Source organism: Neospora caninum, chromosome IX, assembly GCF_000208865.1.
Source record: "Neospora caninum Liverpool complete genome, chromosome IX".
Classification (NCBI taxonomy): domain Eukaryota; phylum Apicomplexa; class Conoidasida; order Eucoccidiorida; family Sarcocystidae; genus Neospora; species Neospora caninum.
In genome coordinates, this window is record NC_018390.1 from 155238 (window position 1) to 180904 (window position 25667).

Consider the following 25667-nt stretch of genomic DNA (forward strand, 5'->3'; position numbering starts at 1 on the left):
GACGAGCGGAAAAGAAGAGAGCCAAGGAGACACCACACACAGAGCGAACGCCTTTTCATAGAAAAAGAGACATACATGCACACACAGCCCGGAGCACCCTTGTCTCCGGAAACAGCCCAACTCCTCTGGTCTTCTCTTCCTCTAGTTGTTCCTCTTCTTACTGTTTCTCTTCTCACTGCTCCTCTTCCTCCACTTCTTCCTCTTCTGTCTCTTTCGCTTCTGCCTCTTCTGTCCAGTTCGCGGCGGTCGAAATGCCGCCACCGTACCACCTACCGCTTCTGTTTGTCTCCTGGGCGGCCTTCTGGGCCTGGCGGCCTCCAGGGCCTGCGATTGTGACTGTCGCGTGCCTCCTGCTCACGCGTCTCCATCTCGTTTGGCTTCTCTCTCGCTGTCTTCAAAGGTTAGCTTTCTTCACGTGCCTCGCTTCTGTGCATGCATCGTTCTCTCTGTGTGCTTCTACATATACTTAGATATATATATATATATATATGAATATATATGTATGTATGTATATATATGTATACACCTGTGTAGCTGGGCATGTATACTTAGATAAAGTCGGTATACCTCTATGTGCAAGTAGGCTTAGATATTCTAGCTATCTCTCTGTGCACATACATGCATAGGAGATATGTGAACGTATTCGTATATCTATGTATTGAGACATGGATATCATAGACATCCAAATCCATGTGTATGTCTCAGTACCGTAATACATGAAAATGAATATGTACATCGAGGTGGAGACCCGTCGTAGGCGGGTACAGACTAAGCAACCAGCGAGAGACAGATGGTATGAGAGATAAAACCACTCACGCGTGCCCGCTCCTCCTCATTTGTCTGAGACAGAAGTCAGATAAGAAAGAAGGCGCGATGTGAAGACTCTTTCGGTTTGTTTGGCGTTCTGGCTGTTTTCTGTGTGCTCAGTTGCTACTTCTCTCTTTTTCCAGTCAAAGTTCCTCGTCGGCAGTTCACTGCTGTCCCCTCGTTCCGGCCTCCTCCCTCATCGTTTCTCCCCGAGAAAAGACCCGGACCCGCAGCAGAGCGAGAGAACTCCCCCCTCGGTCGGCGTCCTCCGCACTCCGAAGACTCTCCTTCGGTGTCCGCTTCTTCCGCCTCTTCTTTTCCGTCTTCTTCGCAGGATCCGGCGCCGCTTCGCTTCGGCGTCTCTCTGCTCCTGTCTGTCGTTCTTCTCCTCACTTTCTTTCTGTGCAGCACGCTCCACCGTCTTCCAGGTTTTGGGGAGCATCCCTTTCTTCCCCTTCCTCTCACCGAAGGTCCTCTCCAGTCTCTCGGCTCTGCGCTTCAGTTCCTGAAAGCGCACCTCGAACAGCCTCCTTTTTCCTCGCCGTTGTCGTTTTCCTCGCCGCCCTCATCGCTCTCGGCAGGTGCCGGGGTGTCTGAGGCAGTGTACGTACACCTCACGGGAGGGGCTCGCCTTCTGGCCCAGTTTGTTGGGCCGGCCCTCTTTTCCAGTTTCAACACTTGGATTTGGAGGCCGCTCGAAACGGCTCTCGTTCCGTTTGTTCACTTTCTCGACTCTGTCTTTGGTCTTTTCGCGTCTTCGCTTCCGGATTTGTCCGTTTCGACTTCTTTCCTGTCGCTCTTTCGTCCTTCGCAGCCGCCACCTGCTGCGGTGCCTTTCTCCTCTTCTCTTTCTTCGGTTGCTTCGGCTCCTGGAGTTTTATTCCCCTCGGCCTTCCTCCCTCTCGAGTCGCTTCTGTCGACGGTCACCGCCCGCCTTGCCTCGTGGGTCTCCGTTTTTCCTTCGATCATATCCTCTCTCTCGCCTCAAACCCCCGCAAATTCTGACTTCTCGTCACCGCCGGCTGGCCCGTCGCCCTTCCTCGCGTTTCCCTTCGTCTCTCCGCCTCGCCCTAGCTTCCTCAACGAGGCGCCTTTCACAGGCGACTCCTCCGATTTCGCGCCTTCGCCGCTCCAGACGCTCTGTCTCCTCTTTGTTCTCTGGATTCGACAAGTGTACGTTTTGACTGCCTCTCTCTGCTCCGCCCTTTTCGCGGAAGGCCTCCCGGCTCTCGCCGATTCTCTGGCCGCCCTGCTGTCGTTTCTCTCGTCTTCTCTCGCCTTCGCTGCTCCGTCGCCTCTGATTTTCTCCACGCTTTCGCGCTTCGCCCACGACGCCCTTGCCGCCTTCGCCGTCCACTTCTCGCTCTACTTGCTGCTTCGCGTTCCGCTTCTTTGCCTCGGCCTCTCCTCGCAGGGCATTCGCGCCCTTGGCCGTCTTCTCGCGTCTTGCGTCCGCCGACTCTCTCTGCCTCTCGCTTCTCCCTGCGCTCTTCTCTCGCCACTGGGTGCTCTCGCTCGAAACCCCAATCGCACACCTCTGTCCAAGTGGCGAGCGATCGAGAGCAGGGAAGAAGAAGAGAGAGAAGGAGAAGAAAGAGGGGCGAAGACTCGACAGAGGGACAGCCAGCGAAGAAGCACTTCTCAGATTGAGAGACACCGAGGAAGAAGCGCAGATGCGAAGGCGCCAACGAGCAGACGAACAGATCGGGCTACAGACACGAGTGCCCTGCCTCAGTCGGATCTCCGATGCTCTGCGCGAGGCGGCCGAGTCCACCGTGAGCGAAGAAGATCTTCTTCTCTCCCAGTTCACATCAACATGGATTTCCACATTTCCTTCTCTTCGTATCCGAAAGGAAACCACTTTCCTTCTTCTTCCGTTTCTTCTTCGAATGTTCGGCGGTCGGTCGGCGGCAGCGCGGAAGAAAGGCCGCTCACGCCCAGGGGAGCGCGTCCCTGCTCGTCGCTAGCTGTCTCTACACTTCCAGAAAGAAAGGACGTGCAAGTGCGCGATGGCGAGAGACGTTTCGGCTCCATCTTCTCGCCTCGGATTCTGTTTTCGTCGGGCTCTTCAGCGGCGGAAGTGTATGTCGCTCTCATCACCTGCTACTGCTTCCTCTTCCCAGACCGAAACTTTGTTCTGTTTTTCTGTGCCTCGCTTGAGCCGCTGCGGCTGCTTCTTCTGTCCCTTCACCTTCTCCTCTCCTCGACACGTGTCGAACTTGCACTCCTCCTGGACAGTCCGCCTCCCGTGGCGACCGTTCCCCTTCCTCCGCCCCTTCGCGTCATCGAACCGGCCGCCCTCGGAGCAGCGACGGGCTCTCTCCTTTTCACGCTCCTCGTTCTTCGCTGGCATTCGCCTTCTTCCGCCGACCCGGTTCAGGCTGCAGCAGAAGCCGTCGAGCGCGCCGCGCAGGTGGCCGAGAGACGCAGGCCGAGAAACTGGTCAGTCCTCGTTTCCCGTTCCTCGCCCGCTCCTGCGCGTTCTGCCCCGCCCTTCAGTCCGTCATCTCCCCTGAACGGCGCGTCTCGCCGGTCGCCTCTCCCGCGCGTCGTCGAGTTCCTTTCCGGCAGCGTGGCCGACTCGGCGCACGTGTGTCGACACAGAAGGCGCCTTGAGTCTCGGCGAGACACGCAAAGGCAACGGCGCGCCTCGAGAGAAATGCAAGGTTACCGCGGACGGACCGAGACCGACGAATCCCTCGGAAACGGACAGAGGCGCCGCCTGACCGTCCACACAGCCCTGGAAGCTCCAGGAGATCTTTCGTGTTCTTGTTCTCGCTCTGATTCTGCTTCGGTGGCTCCGAGTCCAATTTGCTCGTGTAGAGGTGAGGCGCATGCATCTACTCACCCTCGTCGCTCGTCACCGAGGCCCGACGAACGAGGAGAGGCGCCGCATGCAGACGAAAGGGCTGAACAAAAGAGCCCGACTCCTTCTTCGTCGTCGGCCCCTCCTGGATCGGACGCACAGGCACCTGAAAGCACTACCGCGGCGACCGAAAAGACAATCCCCACTGCTGTCACACACACGCCTTCTTCCTCCTCCTCTTCTTCCTCTTCCTCTTCTTCCTCTTCCTCGTCTTCCTCTTCTGCTTCTTCGCTCCACCATCCACCTTCTCAGGTGTTTGCGAGAGAGCCTCGCCTTCCCTCGACCAGTCCCGTGTTTTCGGATCCAAAGGAAACCGTGTCCTATCTGACGACGACGCGGCTGTCGTCCGCCGCGCCAGCGTCTGCAGACGACGGGCGCGTGAAAATTCTGACAGCTGCTGAGGCAGTGCGCGTGATCTCTGCGCTCCAGAAATTGCCGTGCTCTCTGCACACCCTGACCTCGATGCTCCACACGCTTCGGCTTCCCATCGATCTTCATCTCGAAGAAAGGGAAAACACAGAAGAGAAGGGAGAGAAAGACGAGAAGGAAGAGAAAGACGAGAAGGAAGAGAAAGACGAGAAGGAAGAGAAAGACGAGAAGGGAGAGAAAGACGAGAAGGAAGAGAAGGACGAGAAGGGAGAGAAAGACGAGAAGGGAGAGAAAGACGAGAAGGAAGAGGAGGAAGCGAAAGGAGCGGAGGAGAAACGGCGAGGTGCCGTCGACCTTTCTGTCAGGAGAGAAGCGAAGGGAGACGGAGAGGGCGAGCCGCAAAGCGCTGCGTCTTTCTCCCAGGGAACCTCTCCTTTTTCGCCGCGGTCTCTCTCGTCTCGCGGATTTGCCTTTTCGGCAGCTTCGCCAGTCTCTCACCCTTCCCCGTTTCCGTGTTTCCCTGCGACGCGCGACAGGCGTTCACAGCAGGCCGCGGCGCCGCGGCCTGCTGTGAACCTCGCGCAAGTCTTGCCTCTCAGTGCCAAGAGCTGGAAGTTCCCAGGCTCGCCTTTCGCCTTGCCTTCTTCGAGAGCCGCGCCGCATGCGCTGTGCGGCCCCGACGAGCCTCTGGGTCTCCTCCAGTCGGTGCAAAAGTTGCAGCGGGCGCTGCCCGCAGACGCGGCGTGCTGCAAGCTCCGACTGATGGAAGGCGAAAAAGACAGAATGCGCGCCGTCGAGCAAAAGGTGAGGCGCACCGAGAAACGCGCACGAGCAGAGACGCGGGAACAGAGCGCTCCGAAGCAAACGACGCCTGTGGGACACGGAACAGCGGATATCGCAAGAACAGAAAGGAAACACAGGAACAGAGAAAGAGACAGAGCATGCGCGTGTTGGTACAGAGACTGAAGAAGCGAGGAGGGGTTCCAAGGAAAGTGGAAAGAGAAAAGAACGGCTCTTGCACAACAGGACGGAGAGAAAAAACACAGTAGCGCGCACCGCGCAGAGCCAGTTGAGGGGAGTCTCAAGAAGACCCGTTCTCTTCTCGTTTCCTCCTTGCGGCTTCCCGCGCTCGCCAGGCGCCGCATGCCACTCTGCCTTTTCTTCTCTGACAAAGGGAAAAGCCTCTGAGTTGTTCGTCGCTGTAAATGTGTAAATGTCGCCGCTTTCTTTCTTTCGGCCCCGCTGTCCTCTCTGCAGTTGCTGCCGATCGTGCGCCTGCCTCGGCCGCACGCGCGGCTCCAAATTCTTCACTGTGTCCTGACACTTCGCGAGAGAGAACGCGCCCTGTTGCACTTCCTGCGCCTGCTTCACTCCGCATTTGTGGAGTGTCGGTCGAGCGCTGCCCTCTCCCGTTACGTTCACCACCTTCGTCTGCTTTACCTCCTTCAAACGAAGGCCGACGCGCCCCAGCTCCTCGCCTCTTCCTTTTCCTCTGAGGCAGCCGGCGCGGGGCCCGACTCCTGTGGGGACGAGCAGGACGGGAAGACGCCGGAGGCGCGAGAGGCTGAGCGCGCAGACAGACAGGAAGAAGAGACCCTGCGCGACATTCTTCGCGCCTTGCACGAGAAGCAGGACACGCAGGCGCTCTCCCCACAGGCTCAAGTCGTCCTCGCGCAACTCAGCGCTACTCACCTCGCCCTCCTCCAGGTGGTCCATCGAACGGCGAGCGAAGGCGACGGCGCCCCAGAGACCAGAACTGAGAAGAACGGAGAGAAAACAGAGACAGGAGAGAGGCGGGACAGACTCTTTGAGGCCTTTGCAAGTCAATTGGCGCACGTTGAACTCGCTCTCGATGAATGCGGCTCCGGTACGCCGAAAAGAGCGACAGAGAGAGTCGCCTGTCGGAACATACAGAAGCAGTCGCCTTTTGGCCTTTCGCAGCAGGTGCACTCGCAACGGCGACCCTTCCCTTCTCCCCACTCGTCTCCGTGTTCCCGCCTTCGCATTCTCGTGTTTTCGACAGGCGTGTCTTCGCTTTTCGGTTTTCCGTTTTGAGTTTCTTCGGTTTTAGGTTCTCTTTTTTTGAGGTTCGTTTTTTTTGTTTCAGGCGAGCCGTGCACTGCGGTGGCGATCAGAGAGACTGTAGACAGCGTGGACGCCCACCTCGCGGGGTTCGCGGAAGATCGGCGCTTCCTGTTTGTTGAACATTTTCGCTATCGAGATGCGTACGCCCAGCCATTCACTTCGTTCCGTTCCTCCACTCCGTTTGCTTCGCCTCCTTCCGAGCGAAGAAAATCTGAGAAACCAGAGAAGAGAGTGGAGGACGAAGCAGAGCGCGAAAGGAAGCAAGAGACAGACGGGAACACTCCGAATCAAAGAAACCCTGAGAGCGAGGCAGTCGCCAATTTGGCATTCTACTGTCAACTCGGTGCGTCGTTCGCTTCGCGCGTTTCCCACTCTTTTCAAGGTCCTCACTTCTTCCTTCTGATCCCGTGCTTCCTTGCCCTCTATATAGCCACGCACACTCTCGCCTATGGCCTCTCTTCTCTCTGTCTCTGTGTCTCTTTTTGGCTTCTTGGTTTCTTCTTTGCGCGCGTTTAAACTGCTTTTCGTGCTCTTTGTCTTGCTCGTCCTACGCTCTCTCTTCTCACGGGGCCTCATGTCCCCGTGGCTTTTTTTTTCGCTGTTCGTTCCTTCCCCCTGTTGGCTGTCTCCTCGGTGCCTCTTACAATTCGCCCTCTTTCTCTCTTTTCACGCAGCTGAGGAAGCCTGGCGACGCCTGCAGGCGCACGCGGATGCCGTGGCGGCGAGTGCACAGACGCTTCTCGAGAGCGATTGGGCGATGCCTTCTTCGCGCGCGTCCTGTCACCAGAAGAGAGACTGCCCAGAAGACAGGACCGCGGAAGCGGAGGTCGAGGGAGACAGCACTAGGTGGAAGCATCTGGTGTGCGAGGCGCTGTTGCGCCTTCAAGAACTGCGAACCTACCTCGGAGGTGTTCGGGAAGCTTCGTGAGTGACGCGAGAGGCAAATACGAAATGTGGAGGGCCAGGGGGGAGAGAAGAAAGACAACAGGAACGAGGACCGAGGGCGGCGCCACAGTGAGGGGGAAAGGCAACTTGGGGTCAGAGTAGGCCGCAAAACGGGCGCGGAGGAAAGCCGCAGGACAGAAAGAAAAGAGCCCACGAAAAGACGGAACGTTTGGGCGCTACTGGTTTAGTCGAAGAAGGAGCGAACCGCTCGGTTTGTTTTTCTTTCCATTTTCTCGTGAAAAGGTTTTCCCACTTGTTTTCCTCTGTCCTGGTTTCTCGTCTTTCCTTTCAGAGTGTTCATTCAAAACCACGCGCGCGAGCTGTCAGAAATCTTTCCGACCTACACCTTCCTGCAGACTCTCGCTCCCAACTCGCCAGTCTCTGCTTGCGGCCTGTTCCCCCCCTTGCCCACGTCTCCCGCGTCTTCCTCTCTTGCCTCTGCTCCTTCTTCGGCTCTCTCTCGGACGGGAGACAGCGCTGCTCCATTCGCTGCTCCTGGCGTGTCTTCTCTTTCCCTCTCTCATTCCGCTGGCTCCGCGGCGAGTCGCGTACCCGAACGTTCCGCGCCTCTTCCCTGTGCGCCTGCCTCGAGTTCGCCTCTCTCCTCTCCCCTCTCCTCTTCGTGCGCACTTTCTCCCGTAGACGTACAGCGAAACTGGCCAACCGGAACTGCGCGTGACGCAGGCGCAGAGCGCGAGAGAGATCAACCGCGCACGTGGGCGTCCGTCGTATCTGGCCGGGTGTCTGTACACCCGAGTGAAGGCGCTCCGAGCCGAGAAGAAGAATCCGAGAAAGAAGACGTGATTGCTTCCTCTGCTTCATTCCCGCCTATCGGGCGAGGGATGCACGAGGTGACAAAGACATTGAGCGAGAGGGGGACGAGAGACGAGGCGGTCATGGCAGACGAGAAGCCAAGAGTGGAAGAAGAGAAGGGAGAAGAACAAGAAGAACAGGGTGTAGATTGGGAAAAGAGTGTGCGCGCGGGATCTCTGCTTCCAGTGTCCACAACAGCGGGAGCACAAGCTGAAGAAGACAAAATCGAGCACTTCCCTTCCTTTCCTCCGCCGTCTTCGTCGTGTGCGTCGTCTTCTCGTGATGACCTGTGCTCGCCCCACACGGCAGGTCTGGAGCCGTCAGAGACAGGAGACGCCTGTATCCCTCTTCCTGGAGAGCTCGAGAGGACCGCCAAAGAGGAGTCAGCGAGAAAAGCGTCGAAAGAGCACGAACCGGGGACCGACAGAGTGCTCGAGGCTGAGCACAGCTTAGAACACGAGGGCGACCCGGACATGGAAGAGGACAGAGGCGAGGGGAGATTGGCGACTTTTCTGGGTAGCGATGCCATGTGTCGTCGTACCCCTTCTGTTTCGCGTTCGGATTTCTTGGCGGGTTCGGCGCGCGATTTTCCGCTGTCAGTGTCGGCGCAAGCCGGTTTCGGAGTCTCTGCCGTTGAAGGAGAGAAGAGCATCAGCTCCCCTCTCTCGCCTGCTTCTCCCCCTTTAACAGGTCTAACTTCTCTTGCTGCGTCCTTCACCTTGTCGCCATGCCAATCGGAGCCTCTATCCAGAGTGCTGAATGCCACCGAACCTCAGTCCAAGAATCCATCTCCGTCCAGTTCCCTGCAAACATCCTCCCTTGGTCTCCCTGTCCCCGCTCCCTCTTCCTCGTCTCCCTTCGCCTGTGCTATAAAAGCGCCCTCTTCTTCCCCGTCTCATTTCGCTTCCTCTTCTTTCTCCTCTTCCTCTTCTTCCCCTTCTCATTTCGCTTCCTCTTCTTTCTCCTCTTCCTCTTCTTCCCCTTCTCATTTCGCTTCCTCTTCTTTCTCCTCTTCCTCTTCTTCCCCTTCTCACTTCGCTTCCTCTTCTTCCTCCTCTTCCTCTTCTTCCTTCTCTTCCTCTTGTTCTCTCTGGGCTCGCGAGCCTGTCGTTTGCGAGAGACGGGCGTTTGCTCCAGAGGCAGAGACGGTGCAAGAAAGCGAGGGGCTCTGCTCTGTTGTCCAGGAGCAAGACTTCCGCGATGACCTTCGCCGCCTCTCTTCCCTGCAGCTCGAGGCGGAGTGGATCGACGTAGGCTCCGCTTTCGAGGTGCCAGGCGGCGCTCGGGAAGACGGCGAAGGGGAAAAACTCGAAGCGAAGGAGAAGGCGCGAGGCTTTTCCGTCACAGAAAATCTGCGACAATCTTTGGTGCGCCTTCAGGAAACGTTGGCAAGTCTCCCCAGACAATCTCCAGGCAGATCCGATTCTCCCTTCTCGTCTTCTCAGCCGTGCGTCTCTTCTTCCAGCTCTCCTTCGAACTCTCCGTTGTCCGCCTCTCTCCCTGGGTCATCCCCAACTTCTCTTCCTTCCTCTTCTCTTCCCTCTTCTTCCTCTTCTCTTCCTCCTTCCTCTTCTTCTCTTCCTCCTTCCTCTTCTTCTCTTCCTCCTTCCTCTTCTTCTCTTCCTCCTTCCTCTTCTTCTCTTCCTCCTTCCTCTTCTTCTCTTCCTTCTTCCTCTTCTTCTCTTCCCTCTTCTTCCTCTTCTTCTCTTCCTCCTTCCTCTTCTTCTCTTCCTCCTTCCTCTTCTTCTCTCCCTGGCGGTGGCATCACAGGTCGGCTGCGCGTTCGCGTGGTTCGTTGTCTCGAGGGCGTCGAGGGCGCCCGCCAGGCCGACTTGGAAGCGAGACAGAGGGAAGATGATAGAGGAGAAGAGAAGGGAGACGAGAGAGAAGAAGACAGAGGAGACGAGAGAGATGAAAGGAACATCGAGACGCCAAGTAGAGAAGACGCGGAAAGCTTGGACAGCCCGGAGACAGTCGGAGTGCCGAGTCTGACCGACAGCAGTCGAGATTCCCCGCTTTTGCGCGTCTCTGTCGAAGAAGCGCGAGGAACGCATGACCCGAATCGAAAGGCTGAAACTGAGGAAGAGGAGAGATGTGGGGAGGGAGGTTTTGCTTCTCTGGCAACCATCGCTCTGCCTCCCGGAGGGCGAGGGCTGAAACATAGACCAGAAGAACTTGAGCTGGAGATGGACGCATGGGGCGAAGGCGGAGACGAGGAAGACTGTAGGGGCGAGCCGAGAGCGCAGAGCATTTCCCCCCCTGTCGAGTCTCTGCCTACTTCCCCCGTGTTGTCCTCAGCAGAGACGTCTTCTCTTCAGGCCACGGAGAGACGCGTTCCGTGCCGAGCGCCCTCTTCGCTTCTCGCCGCCCCGACGCGTCCAACATCCCCTTCAAAAAGGCCTGAAAACGCGCTCCCCGGCAGGCCTCTCGTCGTGCGGGGACAAACCGCTGCCACTCTGAGCTCGACCGTCTCTTCGTCTTTGCCTGCTTCCCGTTCGCGTGACTCCGCATGGGCTTATCGAGGGTGTTCGTCGGGCGCCTCGTGTTCTCTTCTCGTGCCTTCGAGAGCTCCTGCGAGGCAGCCCGAGAAGCGGCGGTGGAGCGTCTCTTCGGCGAATCCGTCTCTCGTGTTTTCGGCCTCGTCGCTGACAAACTCGCACCGGCAACTCGTGCGAGAGACGCAGCCCTGTCCAGGCGCTGCTTCGTCGCGGTGTCCAAAGACGCGTTCGTTCTCAGACGCGCATGCGCTGCGACGCCCGAGCCTCTCCGCCTCTTCTGGTTCTCACCTCTCTGCGCCTAGCCCGCCGATGAGTCCTTCGCAGGAAAAGGCGATGCTCGGAGAGGAGACGCGCGAGGCGTCACTCTCGGCTTCTGGGAAAGTGCCTGGAGGGGGGGTTGTCCCTCTGTCTCAGGGCCCTCTTCCCTCGCGGTCTCTCTCTCTTGCGTTCTCTTCTTTCTCGACGCATCGAAGAAGTGGGGACGCCAAACCCGGAGCCGCCTTGGCGATGAAGGCCTGTCGGCCGCCAGGGGCCGAGGCGGCGGAGCACAAGCCGGAGATGCGGGCCCCGAAAGGAGACACTGTCCTGCGGCGACGGGACAGTGCAGGACGGCTGACGCACCACCTCGTCGGCGTTGGACTCGCGGAGGGCGAAGGACGAGAAAGAGGGAAGGAAGAGGCACGCAGATGTGGCCAGGCGAAGGAGGGGAACAAGTGTGCAAGATCGAACAGCGGCGGTTTCGCTGCTGCAGAGACGAGAAGAAACGAACTGGGAGCGGGAGGTTCCCCCGCCGGCGGAGAAGAAGCGAGGGCCGGGAGACAGGGTGCACATCTCGTGTTTGTCAAGAGCGGACGCGCGACTCCATCGGACGAGGGAGACACGAGAGCCATCAAAGCAGAGCAACTGCACGCGCAGGCGCCTCTTCCACACGCCGCCTCGAGCCTTCTTGCCCCGAGAGCGGGGCAGAAACTCGCGAGGGGACGCATTAGTCTGGTCTTTCCCTTTCAGGAGAGAGAAGAGAGACGCGAAGCGGCACAGAACGGCAAAGGCAAACCCGAGAAGAAAGTGTCGAGGGAGTGGGAAACTGCATCCAAGCAGAAGGAGACCGGGACGAGGAAAGGAGCTGAGAAGACGGGAAAGAAGGCAGCGGAGACGGTCGACGCAGGAAGACGGAAGGACCGGAGAGACCAACGCGAAGACGCTGACGGGGGCAAGCAGACGGGCAACACACCTGGCGTTTTGGTGTCTTCCAAGGAGCAGAAAGGCATGCGAAAGGCAAGCGGAGCGCAGCCGCGAGGCGATCGAAAGGCCGAAGACGAGGCCAAAGTGAAGAGCGTCTCCAATACAGCGGATGCCGAAGGGAACAGGACGCAAGACGTGAACGAGGAAACCGACGAGGTAGTCGGAAAGGCAACAGAAGACGACAAAGAGACGGGAAGACAGCGTAGTTCGGAGGAAACCTGGCGAGTTAGAGAAATGCCACGTGCGTCGTCCACCGCGACTGCGCTCCACGCAACATCGCCCGGTGCGGTCCGCGGTGTACATACACCCGAGCGTCCAGGTGTACATACATTTGAGAGGGACGCAGTTGGATTTCTCCCGTTTCTTTCGCGGCCAATGTTTTCGCCGGGATCCCCGGCGACCTCTAACCTGAACCCGTCAGCCAGTGCGTCGTCTCCGCCTCCTTTCTGCGCGCAACCCTCGTCGTCGCCTTTCTGTGGTGGGAAGCCGTCGTCGCCCCGTCGCCTTTCCCCTTCCCGAGTGCTCCACACGTTCTCGCCTTTCGCCTCTTCGCTGTTCGGTTCCTTCCTTGCCTCGCGCTCGCGACTGTTCGAAGAGCGAGACGACGCAGCCGCGGAATCGAAAGACAGAGGGGAAGAAGATATCCAGCGAGTCAGCACAACTGCGTGCGGAGAACCGCCCCTCGTTCCCGAAGTCCAGTGCTTTCGACTGCCCGACGACCAGGAGAGAGACGATAGAGAAGACTGCTCTGTCCTCTCCTCCCCCAAGTTTCTTCACAGTGAAGATGACGAAGAGCGACGAGAGGGAACCAGCGAGGCGGGGAAGTTGAACGTTTCCGCCGCGTCTTTTTCAGGGTTCTCAGACGCATCTCTCCACAACGAACAAGGCCTCATCACAGAGAGAGACGAGGGTCCAGGCGGCTATGACTTCTAGTCCACTTGACACTGTCTTTCGTGCACTTTTTGAAATCCAGCACGAAACCAGCGAGGCCACTGGGTTGCAGAAGCGGCGCATGTCACACGTCTGGCTGTTTTTTCAACATTCGTCTCTTCGTTGCCTCATAATTTATCGCGCCAAACAGCGAGGAAAACACCTCTTCACATCTACGGTTTCCTCGGGGCATGCATATACTCGCATTTGGTTTTTCCGAAACGCTAAGCACTCACGTCACTTTCAACCGCCAGGTATATGCATTTCCTCTAACTCTCTCTTTCCATATATATATATATATATATATATTGTAGATATGGGTCTATATATACCTGCATGAGTAGAGTTCGTTTGGGTGGCAGATCTTTATGCTCCGAGAGAGACGAGTTTGCTGTGTGAGAAACGCGATTCATACTTTTGAGAAACGGTCCTTGTTTGTGGTTAGCGGCGTTTTGCGTTTGAGACAAATCAGCGAGACTGCCAGTTTCAGTCGGCTGTCGTTTGCGGAGACACAACGGGGAGCAGACGCCTGGTTGCATGCGCCGGCTTCTAGCGCAGCAACCCGGTCGTATCTGTTTTTTCAGATAAAAACGACGTCGGAGTTTTGGATCTCAAAAGGCTTGTTATCCGGGTTCAACTTTCCAAAGAGAATAAAACCCCCCAAAAACAACTCTCGGTGCGTACAGCATTTGCGCTCATTCCACATGCCCCGGCATCCCTCTGGATTTGTATATCTCTACAGAAAGATTAGCATGCGCGTACGCATGCACCTCTATGTGGTTTATCAGTATAATAAAATGCAGGAACATTTACTAGATGCAACTGTGTAAAAGTCGGGTAAAGTACAAAGGACGAATGTTCTTGAGTGTCTTCGGCGTCTGGTGGACGGCGAACAGATGAAAAGATTGCCGCAACATCTGCGGGAGTGTGCCGCACCTCGCAGCTATTGTTGGAGGACTTTCACTTTGGCTTTTCCCCTCTGGAAGAACTGTTCTCATCTTCAGTCTTCTAACCTCTCTCTTTGGTGTTCATGAAACCCTCGCGCCACGGAGGTTAGGCATGCGCTGTGCGCTCAGCTAGCGCTGTCGTTCTCAAGGCACAAGCGTGGGCGGCATGACTCCCCCGCCGGCACCTAGAAAGCTAAGCACGGCTAAGCTGATCCATGCTGCATCCACAAATGTACACATGTGGACATACAGATAGACAGAGCTACGTGCGTAGATTGCCCTGCGTCTCTGTTATTGTAAACTATAAATACATATATATACATATACATATATATACATATATATATATATATATATATACATACATGTGGGGTGATGCGTGGCGGAAAGGGGGATGAGAGGCACAGGGGAAAAGCTGAGGTAAAGCAGCGAGTTTTTCTTTTCCGACCGGGCACCCCTTTCCGCTGGTTAGGACGTTCCCAGGCGGAGAAAAGGAGACACATGGCTATGTTTGCTGCTCTCTCCCTTCCTCGGTCTCTCGCCAGGCGTCGCCCCTGTCCGGTCTTTGCATGCGTTCTCCGGAGACTCCCGACAGCCTTGAAAGTCCAGGGGACGTTGATGCTGAAAAGAAAAGCGATTTAAGATTACAGCTGTCTTTCCATCGCTTGCTTGCGAAAGGCAAAAGAGGATATTCTGGCATCCGTGTCCCCCTCGTAGAGACTCGGACTGCAGTGTTCGACATAAAAACAGAAACTCGACAAAGCCTTCTCTGAGACGAGGGCTTGCAACACGCTTTTTTCTGTCGGAGTTTTGCTCTCTTTTTGCCTGCCTCTCGCGGCCCTCATCCTATCCGGTTCCCTTAAGAGTTCTCCAGAAAATGATGTCGCGATGGTATTGCAACGCGGTTTGCCTCTCCTCTGATTCCTCCTCTCCGTTCGTTTCGTCCGAGATTCCTTCCACTCGGTTCTCTCCTGTTACCTCCGCGCCTCTGACGCAGACAGCGGGATCCGGCTCGCTCTCTCTCGCGGCTTCACTGCAGTCGAATCTCAGAAAACGAGTCTTACATCATAATACAACTTACGCCGTGACAAAAAAGAGACAAGACGTTCCTGCACGTTTTGTGCTCTTCCCGATGCCTCCCCCCCTCTCTGCGTCTTCGGAGTCCTCCAGAGATTTCCCGTTTCTACTTTCCAACTGCGACGTTCTCTTCTGCAGCCTTGCTCAGGAAGAAGAGACGATGCGCTGCGAGTCTGCGAAGAGCCGCCTCTCCGAACACCCTGTCCAGCGGGCCCCCTGAAGTGTCGTGTTCGTCTCCCTAGAAAAAGAAACGGGGAGAAGGAAACAGACAGAACAGAGCAACAAAAAAGCAAAAAATAGCAAAGCCCTCACACACAAAAACATGTCCTCGCCTTCCTCCTCTGTTCTCTCATCGGCCTCTTTTCTCCCGTTTTCTTCTCCGCCTCATTTCAGTCGTGCTCCTGTCGGTGTCATCTTGGGAGTCTTCAATCAGGGTGCGCATAGCTCGCGGACTACACCCTGTTGCCGATACACACCGTACGCCTTTCACATGCACACGCCCCTTGTTGAGAGCCATCCGAACCACTCAGATCCTCTCGCGTCTCTCACCTTCGCCAAGGCCTCTTCGTAGATCGAGGCTAGGCGTCGCACCGCGCCGAGAGAGAGATGCAGGAGGACTCTCGTGTCTTCGTCTCCCGGCGAAGATGCAGAGACACGCGCAGCAGACGCCAGCTGCGCCTGGCGATCTCTCTCTCCTTTCCTCGGTCTCTCGCCACGCGTCGTCCCTTTCCGGTCTTTGCATGCGTTCTCCAGAGACTGCCGAGAGGTCTGCCGGGGCAGAGAGCGCAGCGCAAGCATATGCGGAGAAGCATGAACCGACGCAGGAGGAAGAAGGGCTGCTCCAGTCCTCTCTCTCGACGGTGATCGCTGTCCACCGCGACAGACTTCATTGCTCTCTCTCTGCGTTTTTCTTCCGCTGTGTCACTTTCTCAGGAAAACCAACTTCTCAAATCAGCATCCGTGGGCGCCACGGGGGTACCAGCACTTGAAGGCAACGCGCAGCTGACTTGCTGTTTTGAGATTCACGGAGTGTACAACTCCATTCGACCGCTCACCAAGATCAACGTCCACAGGGCCCGAATATTGCGCGGCTGCAGACAGACTGCATGCGCCGCGTATTGGCGGCTCAGGCGAAAGCGGCCGAGGCCGAACTGTAGCTGAAGCAGGATGGTGCAACCCAACAAGCACGGGAAAGCCCCGATTGAAAAGCAAAGATGTGACGTCAAAACAGACGGCATGCAAGGCCAGAGAGGAAGACAGAAAGACAGAAAGCGCCGGCGAGAAAGAAAGAGAAAAAGACAACACGTGAGAGGGAGGACGAACAGGAGAACACGAGAAGAAAGAGAATCAAGAGCGAGAACGAACGAGAGAACACGTCCACGATGACGGGATAGAGAAGAGCTGGTTCCAGAAGTTCGGAAGTTTTTCTCACCTCTGCATATACACACAGGAAGAGTATATTCGCAGGGTCGTGCACGAGCAACTCCTCGAAGCAAAACGCAGCCTGTGCGAGTCGGCCTTCGCTTGCGTAAATCGTTCCCAACTCCTGCCATGCCTCCATGTCCGTCGCCATCTCATCCAAATGCCTGAACAGTCAACATTCCAAAAACCCCCGCTCCGACTGAAACGGTATGCACCGATGTCTATACACGCCGTCTCCTACACCCCCCCCCCCGCCCCCGCTACATATATATATATATATATATATATATATATATATATGGGTATGAAAACGCGTGGAGGATTTCTCCTGCTCATCTTGGCGCACAGTTCGCGACGCATTGCCACGTAGGAACAGACCGCCACGCCGACGCGCAGCTCTACGCAAAGGCCAGCGTTTGTCAAGGTTTCCAGAAATCCGTATTTGCATCTCATCCCTTTCTGCGTTCGATTACAAGCATGCACACTTTTGCGTATATATCCCAGGAGCTGTTTGAGAAAGTTCTCGAGAGTGGTTGGGCGGTGCGTGGTGAGAAGGAAAAGTGGATTTTTTCCAAAGCCTTACAAGAAAAGCATCTGGACGCACTCTGACACGCGCCCCTGAAAGGAGAAGCGACAACAGAAAACGGCAGCAAGGCGACATGTGCATGCATGAATATATATAAGATAATTGCAGGCATCTCCACGTACGTGGTTGAATGTAGATGCCTGTTAGCTGATTGGCACTGAAATACGTGTATTTTGTTATGTTGATGGGCGTGTCGCTGTGCAGAAGTGCGCACAAAAAAACCGCGAAGCTACAGAGGAAACTCCGTTAGTGTCCCGGCGGCGCGTGCGTGAAAGGGACAGGCCTCTGACGCGCGGGCGGCATCTGGTTGAGTCCTTTCGAAAACAGGGATTAGACGCCTACGTTGCGCTCGCTGTCGGCAACAGCCCCTTTTTTTCTCAGGCAGTCGTGTAGACGGCACCTCCTAGGAGAGATGAAGCCAGCGCCAGGGCGCTAGGGGGACAGCGGGCAGACAGGAAATTTGGCGTGTGTCTCTCTGGTTTTTGGTTTTGGCCGTTCGTCTCACTTGGTTCTTCAACGACGACATCACGCGTTTCCGCGTCAAGGGATCGTGCGGCTGCTGAGCCAGCAACGCGTCGTAGTGTGCGAGAGCAACTTCCCAGTGGCCTTGCGCCTCCATCGCCATGCCTGTGAGACGCTTCACGCGAGTGCTGTCTCGCCACCGACTCTGGAGAGCTTGGAGACAGAACTGCAGAAACGCGGAAGGCATTCACAGAGATGTGCTCAAGGACGAGGACAGGAAGGGGGGATAAGCGTGGTCCGAAAACACCCTGAAACAACGCCAGAGCATCCCTCGCCCACTCTCCCTCTCGCTCTTGTCGCTTCGTCTTTGTCTATCGTCTTCTCTCCCTCTCGCGTGCACCTTTTTCCCGGCGCGTCTTCGGGCTGCATTGCTGTATTCTCGGTCCCCTGCACGTTTGCGTTTCTCGCTACCTCCCTTGTTTCCGCTTCGTCTCTACAGTTTCGAGTGCCCAACTCGAACCGTTGAGGCGCCTTACCCGAGCCCAGCGATCCTGGCGAAATTCGAGCGCCTGCAAGTAAACTGTCTCCAGCACGCCCCACACTGAGGCGAGAGGCAGAGACATACACGGAAGAGGAAAGGGAAAAAGCAATAAGCCATCTGGATGCGAACGACGTCGGCGCTGTCCAGCTCAGGGGCTACGGGTTAGCCGACGAAAGGCACACGACATCGAGACGCAGCTGTGGACCAGGCACCGTGGCAGAGAGAGAAGATAGAGAAGCGAAAAGGAGCAGAGGGAGAGGAAAAAAAAGAGCGAAGAAGAGAAGACAGAGAGTATGAGAGACAGAGACGGGGAGACACAGGTTCAGCGGTCTGAAGAGATGAGAGACTTACACGCATTTCCCAGTTTGTGTCTGAATTTGCGAAGAAGGCACGACCCGTACGCCAGCAGAAGGTCGCCTCGTCCCTCCGTTTGCGCCGACGAGGCGCTTTGTTGCTGCTTGATGAGATCATTGAAGGAGAGAGAGGCAGGGTCATCCAGGGACTCTGGCGGTCTCATTGTCGCTGTCTTCTTTGCTTCTTCGTCCTGTTTTTCTTCCAAAAGTGCCGTGCCGCGGGCGTGGGCCAAGCGGGAAGCGGGAAGGCAAGAAAGCGTGGCGTTGGAGAACAGAGGAGAGATGTGTAGCTGGCGGCGCAGAAAGGATCGGGATTCAGCCTGTCCTCCTGGAGAGCGAGCTGCGGGGAACGGGGAGACAGACAGAGGCAGGCGGACGGGCGGCGCTCTTTCGACGGTCGCTTCGTGATTCGCAAAAATGAAAAAACTGTACAGGAGAAAAGCGGATACAGAGAGAAGGAGGACGGCAAGGGGAGCAAACAGCAAAGAAGAAGAAGAAGAAGAAGAAGAAGAAGAAGAAGAAGAAGAAGAAGAAGAAGAAGAAGAAGAAGAAGAAGAAGCGGCTTTAGCTCCTGCGTCTCCGGAGGGTGGGTCTCGATCCAGAGAGAGTAAATGAGCGAGAAGTAGATATTCTTCTATTTTCCCCCCAGTTCTTCTCTTCTTTTCTTCTTCTTGTCGCGTACTTTCTTCTCCTTGTCTCGTATATTCTTCTTCTCTGTCGTCTTCTCGTCTTCCCGCGCCTCGCGTGTGTGCTCGTTCTCTCCCCGACGTTTCCACTGGAGAGAGGAAGCGTCCGAAAAGAAGTGGAAGGGCCGCAAACCCGTTTTTTCTATTTTCACGCCTGATTTTTCACTTGCTGACGCCGGTCGTGCCTCCACACACGTCTGCGCATGCGTCCGGACACCAGACACACTGCAGTCAGCAACTCGACGCCACGCGTTCCTCGTCTTCGCGTTTTTTCGACGAGGCCCAAGGAGAAATCGAAAGGCGGGCAAAAAATACAAACGAAAAAGGCAAGAAAAATGGAGCTGCGTTGTCGCCTGCATGTACAGGCGGATGAGAGTCGCGCGGTGAGCAGAGAGCGAAGGTCGACTGTCGACTGGCCGCGAGGCGCGAGGCGGTGTGTTGAGGCTGCACACCGGCCGGCGAGTGCGCAGCTTCTTAAATGGAAGGGGGGAAAGTGGAGAAGAAAGAGAAAGGAGCCCCAAGAGAAAAGCGTGAATCTTTTTTCCCGAGAGAGCGAAAAATAATTGTCTGGTCGGTGCGCGAACGCGGGCCCAGGCGGCGCGCGGAGGGCGATAGGGAGAACAAGACACTGGGAGGTTTCCCACCACTCGTGCGCGTTTGAGTCGCACAGCAAGCGGCGGATAAAGCGAACCGTTTCCGATTTCCTTCTCGTGTGTTCTGTTTCTTCCGCCTCTCCGTCAGAGCTCGACTTCGTCTTGGTTCTCGCGGTCCGTGTGCGCGACCCTTTTTTGCGCGCCTGAGAAGCCGGCGAGGCGAGAGCCGCGCGGCCGGTGACGAGCGTTCTCGCCAAAAGTCGCCTCAGAGCCTCGTCGACGAGGAATCAAAAAGAGGCGATAACAAGAGGCGATAACAAGAGGCGAACGAAGCTGAACTCTGTCTGTACGAGGTGGAGACTTCCAGGCGTCACGCGCCTTGAAGAGGACGGTCTCTTCGCTGCAGGCGAAAAGCACAAGGCAGCGCCGTGCACGGCGGAAGACCGAAGGCGAGTCTTTTCGTCTGAAGGCCGAAGGCGATTTTCGTCTGAAGACCGAAGGCGAGTCTTGTTGTCTCTGTTTCGCTGCGCCAAGATGAAAGGCGTCCTCGGCACCACGGTCGTTTGCGTCAAGCGTGCGCTCGACTACGCTCTTAAGCCTCCTGTGGATGCGGGCCGACAAACTCTGCGCACAGAAGGGCTCAAGCATGCGATTAATCCGTTCTGCGAGATCGCACTTGAGGAGGTGAGGGCGCAGCCTCGGCGCAGAGAAGAAGGGGAGAAGTGTGGAAGAACCCCCCTTCTCGTGGGTCATGCATCTCTTCCCTCTTTCAGACAAACCTGACACGCCCAAGCGAATTCGGCGCGAGTGGAAAGGCAGGTTTCTCTGTCTCGCGCGAAATGTGGAGAGGTGATAAGGTTTGGATAGAGACTTGCAGCCTCACTGACACTAACTGACACAGAACTGCTCGTAAGCTCTTCTCTGGGGGACGATACAGACCCCCAGTTTCTTCATTCTTGCAAAGTATGACCCCATGTGCAGGTAAACAACTGACTGGCAGGGACGCCGCCCGAGACTCGAAACGAAAGCGAACCTAAACGGCGTCGCTCTCCGCTCTTTCTCACGTGTCGATGCATGCTTGCTGGACGCGTATATATATATATATATACCTATGCATATGTATATTTATATATTGTTTATTTCAATGTAGATGTTGGAGAATAGACTCCCGTGCTCGCTCACCGACCTCTCTTATACAATCCTGGGGGGAGGTCGTTGCCCCGCAGAGAAGAAGAGCGACAAGACATAGCTACACTTTTTTTCGCCTTCACTGAAGAAGGCAACACAGACGTTTCTGAATACAGCCATTCTTCGATCGGTATACGAGGTAGTAGCTGGGGTGGGGAACTTGTTTTTCCGCTGGTGATCCTCTCCTTTTTCTCTTTGTTTTCTTCATCGTTCCGGTTCCCTTTTTCCTGACGCCCTCCTGGTCTCCTTTCTTTTCTTATTCTTCTTGCCTCGATTCGCCTGTTGCCTCCTTTTTTCTGCATTCTCAGTGTCGTCGTCCTCACTGTGCCTTTCCTGCTTTGCATCTGCTCTTTTCTCTGTGTCTTTCTGCCTCTCTTCTCCCTGTTCCATGTTCCGTCTTTCTTTTCTGTTGTCGCCAGGCAATTCGGCTCAAAGAGCGCAGCTTCGTCAAGCGCATCGTCGCAGTTTCTGTGGGTGGGCCGGGGCCATCTCAGTAGGTTTCCCCTCGGACACTTCTGTGGCGAGTTACTAGAACCCAGGATACTCCTCTCTAACATCCACACAGCGAGGCCTCCAATTACCGAATTAGTCCTTTCTCTGAGTTTAAAAGCAGACGAGTTCTCAATGCACAGTAGACTGCCAAAGCCCGATCACTAACGACTCCTGAACCGATGCTTTGCGTTCTCGGCCTCGTTCGAGGGCGATGCCAGTGCAGCGCACACGCCGCCTCTCTCGCGGAGGTTTGCCTGCGTTCCGCGTGTCTCTCTTTTCTCTGCGACTCGATTGCTGGAGTCCGTGGTCCTGTCTCTCTCTCGTCTCTCCGCTGTCTCTGACAGACTCCACGGAACCAGCTGGGGACTCTCGTCTTTTTGAGTTCGCTTCCTCTCTGTGGTTTTCGCGTCGCCGCGTCTAAAAATCCCCAGGTTCTTCTCTGTGAACCGTGCGCTCGGGTTCGAATGCTCGGGTCTGTGTCGAGCAGAGTGCGTTTTCCTTTCTTTGTGAAACCTGCGTTCGTTTGATCTCTTTGTTCTCTCCACCGGCTTCTCTGCTTGCCTCACGCTTCGTGGTTCTTCCTCCTTCCTTCTCTCGCCACCCGCCTCTATTGCCTTTCTTCTCTCTGCTGATCGCTTCGACTGTGTTAGACAGCACGAAGACGTCCTGAGGCACGCACTGGCGATGGGCGCAGATGAGGCGGTCCTCGTAAGATCACGTGAGACGGAAAACCGAAAAAAGGCGAGGGAGAAACGGAGACGGGGAGTGGGAAAGAAATGCGGGAAGAAGAAAACGAAAGAGAAACCGCAGGAATGGCGGGGTTAGGGTGGCGCCCCGAGCAGGAACGCGCACCACGATTTGCCTGGGAAACAGACGTGAAGCGCCAAGTGGAAGAGGCGGAGGCACGAAAGGTCTCTGCGCCTGAATGCTCAGGGCCCTCGCGAGAACGCAGAGGGAAAGTAGCGGTAGGAAGCACTGGACGAAAGCCGAGAACACCTCTTTTTCCTCTGCAGCTTTCAAACCCGACATTCACCTCCAGACGCTGCCGACTGCAAAGATCTTGAGGCGCTTCGTTGAGACTCAGAAGGCACAGCTTGTTCTTCTCGGCAAACAGGTGAAGCTGTCCGCCGGGGAGCCTCGTCTCTCCTGCGCCACGCGTCCTCTTTTCCCCCGTCGCAAAGCTTCTTCTGTCTCGCCCTGCAGTTCCGTCGTTTCGCGTCCCTTCTCTCTTCGTGGACAGCGCCTTCGCTAGCCGCTACGTGCTTCGTCCTCGTTTCTCTCGCGTAGTTTTGGTCTCCAGAAAGAACGCTTTTCCCTCACTCCTCTCTCCAGTGTCCCGCTTCCCCCGTCCCCGCACGACTCCACGCGTCGTCCGTCTTGCTGGTTCTTCGCCTTCCCGCTGCGTCTTCTCTCCTCGACCGTCTCGTAGGGTTGAGAGGCCGCACCAAAAAGAGGCCTTCTGTCTCCCAGCTTCTCGCCGGGTTCTCCTCGAGTGGCTGCAAGCGACTGGGCCGTGCTCGCTCGTGAAGGCTTTCCTTCTGCCTTCCTTGCATCTGCATGCGTCTTCTCCTCGCGCCCCTCTTGTCGCGTCCTTTCTTTCTTCAGTCGATCGACGGAGACAATCGGCAAGTGCCCCAACTCCTCGCGGGGCTCCTCGGGTGGCCGCAGGCGACTTGCCTGCACAAACTGGAAGTCTGCGAACCGGCGGGACTTCCGCCTGAGGCGAGCGAAGAGAGAAAGCGGATCTTGCTCGCGTCGCGAGAAATCGATGGCGGGGTGCAAAAGGTGAGGCAAAAACCCTGGAAACACGGACGGAGGGACTGACGGGCCGCGGGGGAGAGAAAATGCTCTCTGGCGATGCAAGAATTCGCCTCAGCTGGTGTCGCGAACAGGAGCGAAAAGAAGTCACAGGCGATAAAACATGAAAGAGAGAGTCCAGCCGAGAGAGTTCGAAAAGCCTTCTCTCCTGCGCTCACTCCTCAGATGCTCTCTTCGTCTTTCTCTTCGTCTTCCCACGCCTTTCTTCACCCGCTCTCGAGCCTTCTTTCTCGGTTTGCGCCTCTTCAGATGTTGGAAGGACGGCGCCATGTCCAACACCTGGAGTTTTGAGGGGTACATGGAGCTTCCCAGTGCTGGGCGTGCGTAGAGAGTCCTCGCTATGCGCGCGTTGGGAGAGACACGGTGCCGACTCGAACTCTTCCCTGTCTTCTTTTATGATCCCAATTCTCCCTGTTTGTCTTGGTCGCCCTCGGCCTCTTCCTTCTTCGGTTCCTCTTTACTTTCTTCCTTGCCTATGGATCCCCTTTCTTGTGTGCTTTTTCCTTGCCATGCTGTCGGGTTTCCTCCCCGTCGTCAGGTCCGCCTCGCTCCGCCTGCGGTCTTGAGCTGCGACTTGCGCTTAAACACGCCGCGCTTTGTGACTCTGCCGAATCTGATGAAGGCGAAGAAGAAACAGATTTCCGTCATCGAGGCCTCGACGCTCGTTAGTACGCAGCAGAGCAGGGGGACAGAGGCGGACCGCTGTCCATTTACGCGTGCGCCGTCTGATAGACGATTAGATGACGAAAGCACTATCTTTGTGAAAAAATGAACCCGTTTCTGCCAGTGGAGCTTTCTCTCTCGTTGCGGCTTCCGCCTCTGCTGAAGGAGAAGCGTTGTCCCCACACGCGTCAGGTGACGGCGGGGAAATCTGGTTCATGAACCCCACGGGGGAACGGGTCAATCGGAGCAGGAAGCGAAGTGCAGAGGGGAGAAAGTCCTAAGCGTACTTCAGTGGATGCGACACTTCTTTCTGTAGAGGGGGAAACAGATCACGACTTGGGAAACACTTGACGGGGACGTGGGAATTCAGATGTGTCCACAGACGCAGGAAACCCCTTCTCGCATCCGTCGTCTCACTCTTTTGCTTTCTCTCCGCCTTTTTTTCTCGCCTGCTCTCTCGCGTTTTCTCTTTCTCCGCGTTCTGAACCCTACGTTCCATCCTCCTCTCCCTGGTGGCAGCTCTGACTCTTCCTCGTTCTCTTCAGTCACATTCACGCTCCTCCTCCGTGCGTTTTCTCTTCATGTCTTCTGTGCAGGCGAGGCCGACCTCACGCCGCGCCTGGAGATCCTCAGGTGAGGCTTTGGCGAGCGTCGCTCCCCGTCGCTGCGTCTTCCTAACTGGCGAAGGCAAATCCCCATTCTCCTTTTCAGTCTGCATCTTCTATAGGTCCAAAGTGGGAACAGAAGAGAGAATCGACGGGACTCGAGAGAACTCGCCTGTGCAGTTTGCGACGCCTCCGCACATCCCTTTTTCGGATAAGGGACCGTGTGAGACGGTGTGAAGAGGTGTAGCGCGAGTCTTGGTACTTTTCTGTTTCGGCTACTTTCGGGGGACACACAGAGACTGTCGGTCTATACGCTGAAATGATGTCTTATATCTTTGCTGGAAGTTCCGCGACTCCGAACGGGTTAGTCAGGTTCCTCATCTTTTGTCCGTGCGCATCTTTGCTCCCTTCAAGCATAACGGAACCTCCTCGGCGAAAAGGAGGACAGTGGGTGGCGAACGTCGACGAACTGATCGAGAAGCTGATCACAGAAGCGAAGGTTATCCACTCGTGAAAGGCGAAAGAGGGAAGCCGACAAAGAAGCAGCGGAACGAAACTGCAGAACACCCGGAAACGGCGGCAAACGCAAAACGGAGAAAAGAGCAACAGAGAGGCGAGAGGAAAACGAGCGCGGCACCGAGCACAACACACACAGGAACGAGATGACGAGAAAGAAAAGAGGCAGAGGAGAACCGTAGGGATTCGCGTTTTTTCTCTGGTGTCGCTTACAAGCGAGTGTAACCTATTTTCTAGCGGGGAAACGCAGTATGCATGAGCAGATCGAGGACAGCGGCCAGTCTCTCGGTGTAGAGCTATCTAGGCAGATGCCTCGGCTGCTGAGCAAGTAGATGCAACGGTATACGGCCAAGTAGTTGCGTGTATCCATTACCTATGTACTGAGACATATTTATACATATATAAGTATAAATATCTTTATACATAGTTGTCACGGAGTGCTTGTCTGGGCGTAGAACTCAGGGCGTGAAAAATCTCGTGTTACGCTCCACGGTTCTGATCTCGACTCTGTACCTTCACGCCCACGCATGCTCCGGAGCTCAGCCCGCCTTTTTTTGCCCTCTATTTCCTTCTGCGTCGTAACATCGTGAGGCGCGTTCCGAGCTGCTCAGCGGTTTTGGCCCATCGATCAGTTGGTGAAATGCCTTGATGGCTTTTTTGTTTTGGGGGGGATGTCCGCGTTGAGTTCGTCAGGGAGCGCCCCGGCACTACCGCTACGTGTAGATGGTTCAAACGTTCGCATCCGTGGATGAATACAAATCTGCGTCCTGGGGGCGGCGCACGTCTCTACAAATTAGACACCAACCCCTTCCACTCTTGCAAACGGCAGGCTTTTAATCCCCGACTGTCGACGCGCACTTTATGACTCGAAATGCGCTTCGGGGAGGGGGTAACACGTTTTCGGGGACGTGGGTTGCAGCTTCGTCTTCGGCAGCAGTCCGTCTGGCGTGCCTGCTCGGCACGGCCATTTGCGGACCCTCGCCGTCGTCTCTAAAAAAAAGCGCTTTCTGGCTGCCGCAAACGAAAGAGGCGCATTCTTCGCCGTTTACAGCCCGTCAGAGCGAGGGAGAGGCGCGCGCGTTTTGCGCGTTGAAGAACCCGTCACGGGCGAACCTGGGACGCTGCCCTGATCCCGATGGAGGCCAGGCCCTAAAGAGAACAAG

The 25667-nt window shown here is 56.1% G+C and overlaps 3 protein-coding genes across 3 annotated transcripts; 2 read left to right on the plus strand and 1 right to left on the minus strand.

The window, feature by feature from the left end:
- Nucleotides 1–251: 251 nt before the first annotated feature.
- NCLIV_038500 (conserved hypothetical protein) lies at nucleotides 252–12558 on the plus strand (the record flags this gene model as incomplete). The annotated part of the gene is made up of 6 exons (XM_003880759.1): nucleotides 252–400; nucleotides 928–4846; nucleotides 5300–5909; nucleotides 6150–6470; nucleotides 6802–7051; nucleotides 7365–12558. The coding sequence occupies 6 exons, from the start codon at nucleotides 252–254 to the stop codon at nucleotides 12556–12558; spliced, it is 10443 nt and encodes a 3480-aa protein (XP_003880808.1).
- Nucleotides 12559–14685: 2127 nt separating this feature from the next.
- NCLIV_038510 (hypothetical protein) lies at nucleotides 14686–18107 on the minus strand (the record flags this gene model as incomplete). Its single annotated transcript, XM_003880760.1, has 7 exons — nucleotides 14686–14817; nucleotides 15129–15347; nucleotides 16012–16165; nucleotides 16585–16619; nucleotides 17093–17275; nucleotides 17586–17650; nucleotides 17942–18107. The coding sequence occupies 7 exons, from the start codon at nucleotides 18105–18107 to the stop codon at nucleotides 14686–14688; spliced, it is 954 nt and encodes a 317-aa protein (XP_003880809.1).
- A 1649-nt stretch (nucleotides 18108–19756) lies between these two features.
- On the plus strand, nucleotides 19757–24502 carry NCLIV_038520 (electron transfer flavoprotein domain, related; the record flags this gene model as incomplete). The annotated part of the gene is made up of 8 exons (XM_003880761.1): nucleotides 19757–19906; nucleotides 20830–20903; nucleotides 21553–21620; nucleotides 21916–22016; nucleotides 22508–22687; nucleotides 23259–23388; nucleotides 23980–24016; nucleotides 24403–24502. 8 exons carry the CDS (start codon nucleotides 19757–19759, stop codon nucleotides 24500–24502), a joined length of 840 nt encoding a protein of 279 aa, XP_003880810.1.
- Between the last annotated feature and the right edge of the window lie 1165 nt (nucleotides 24503–25667).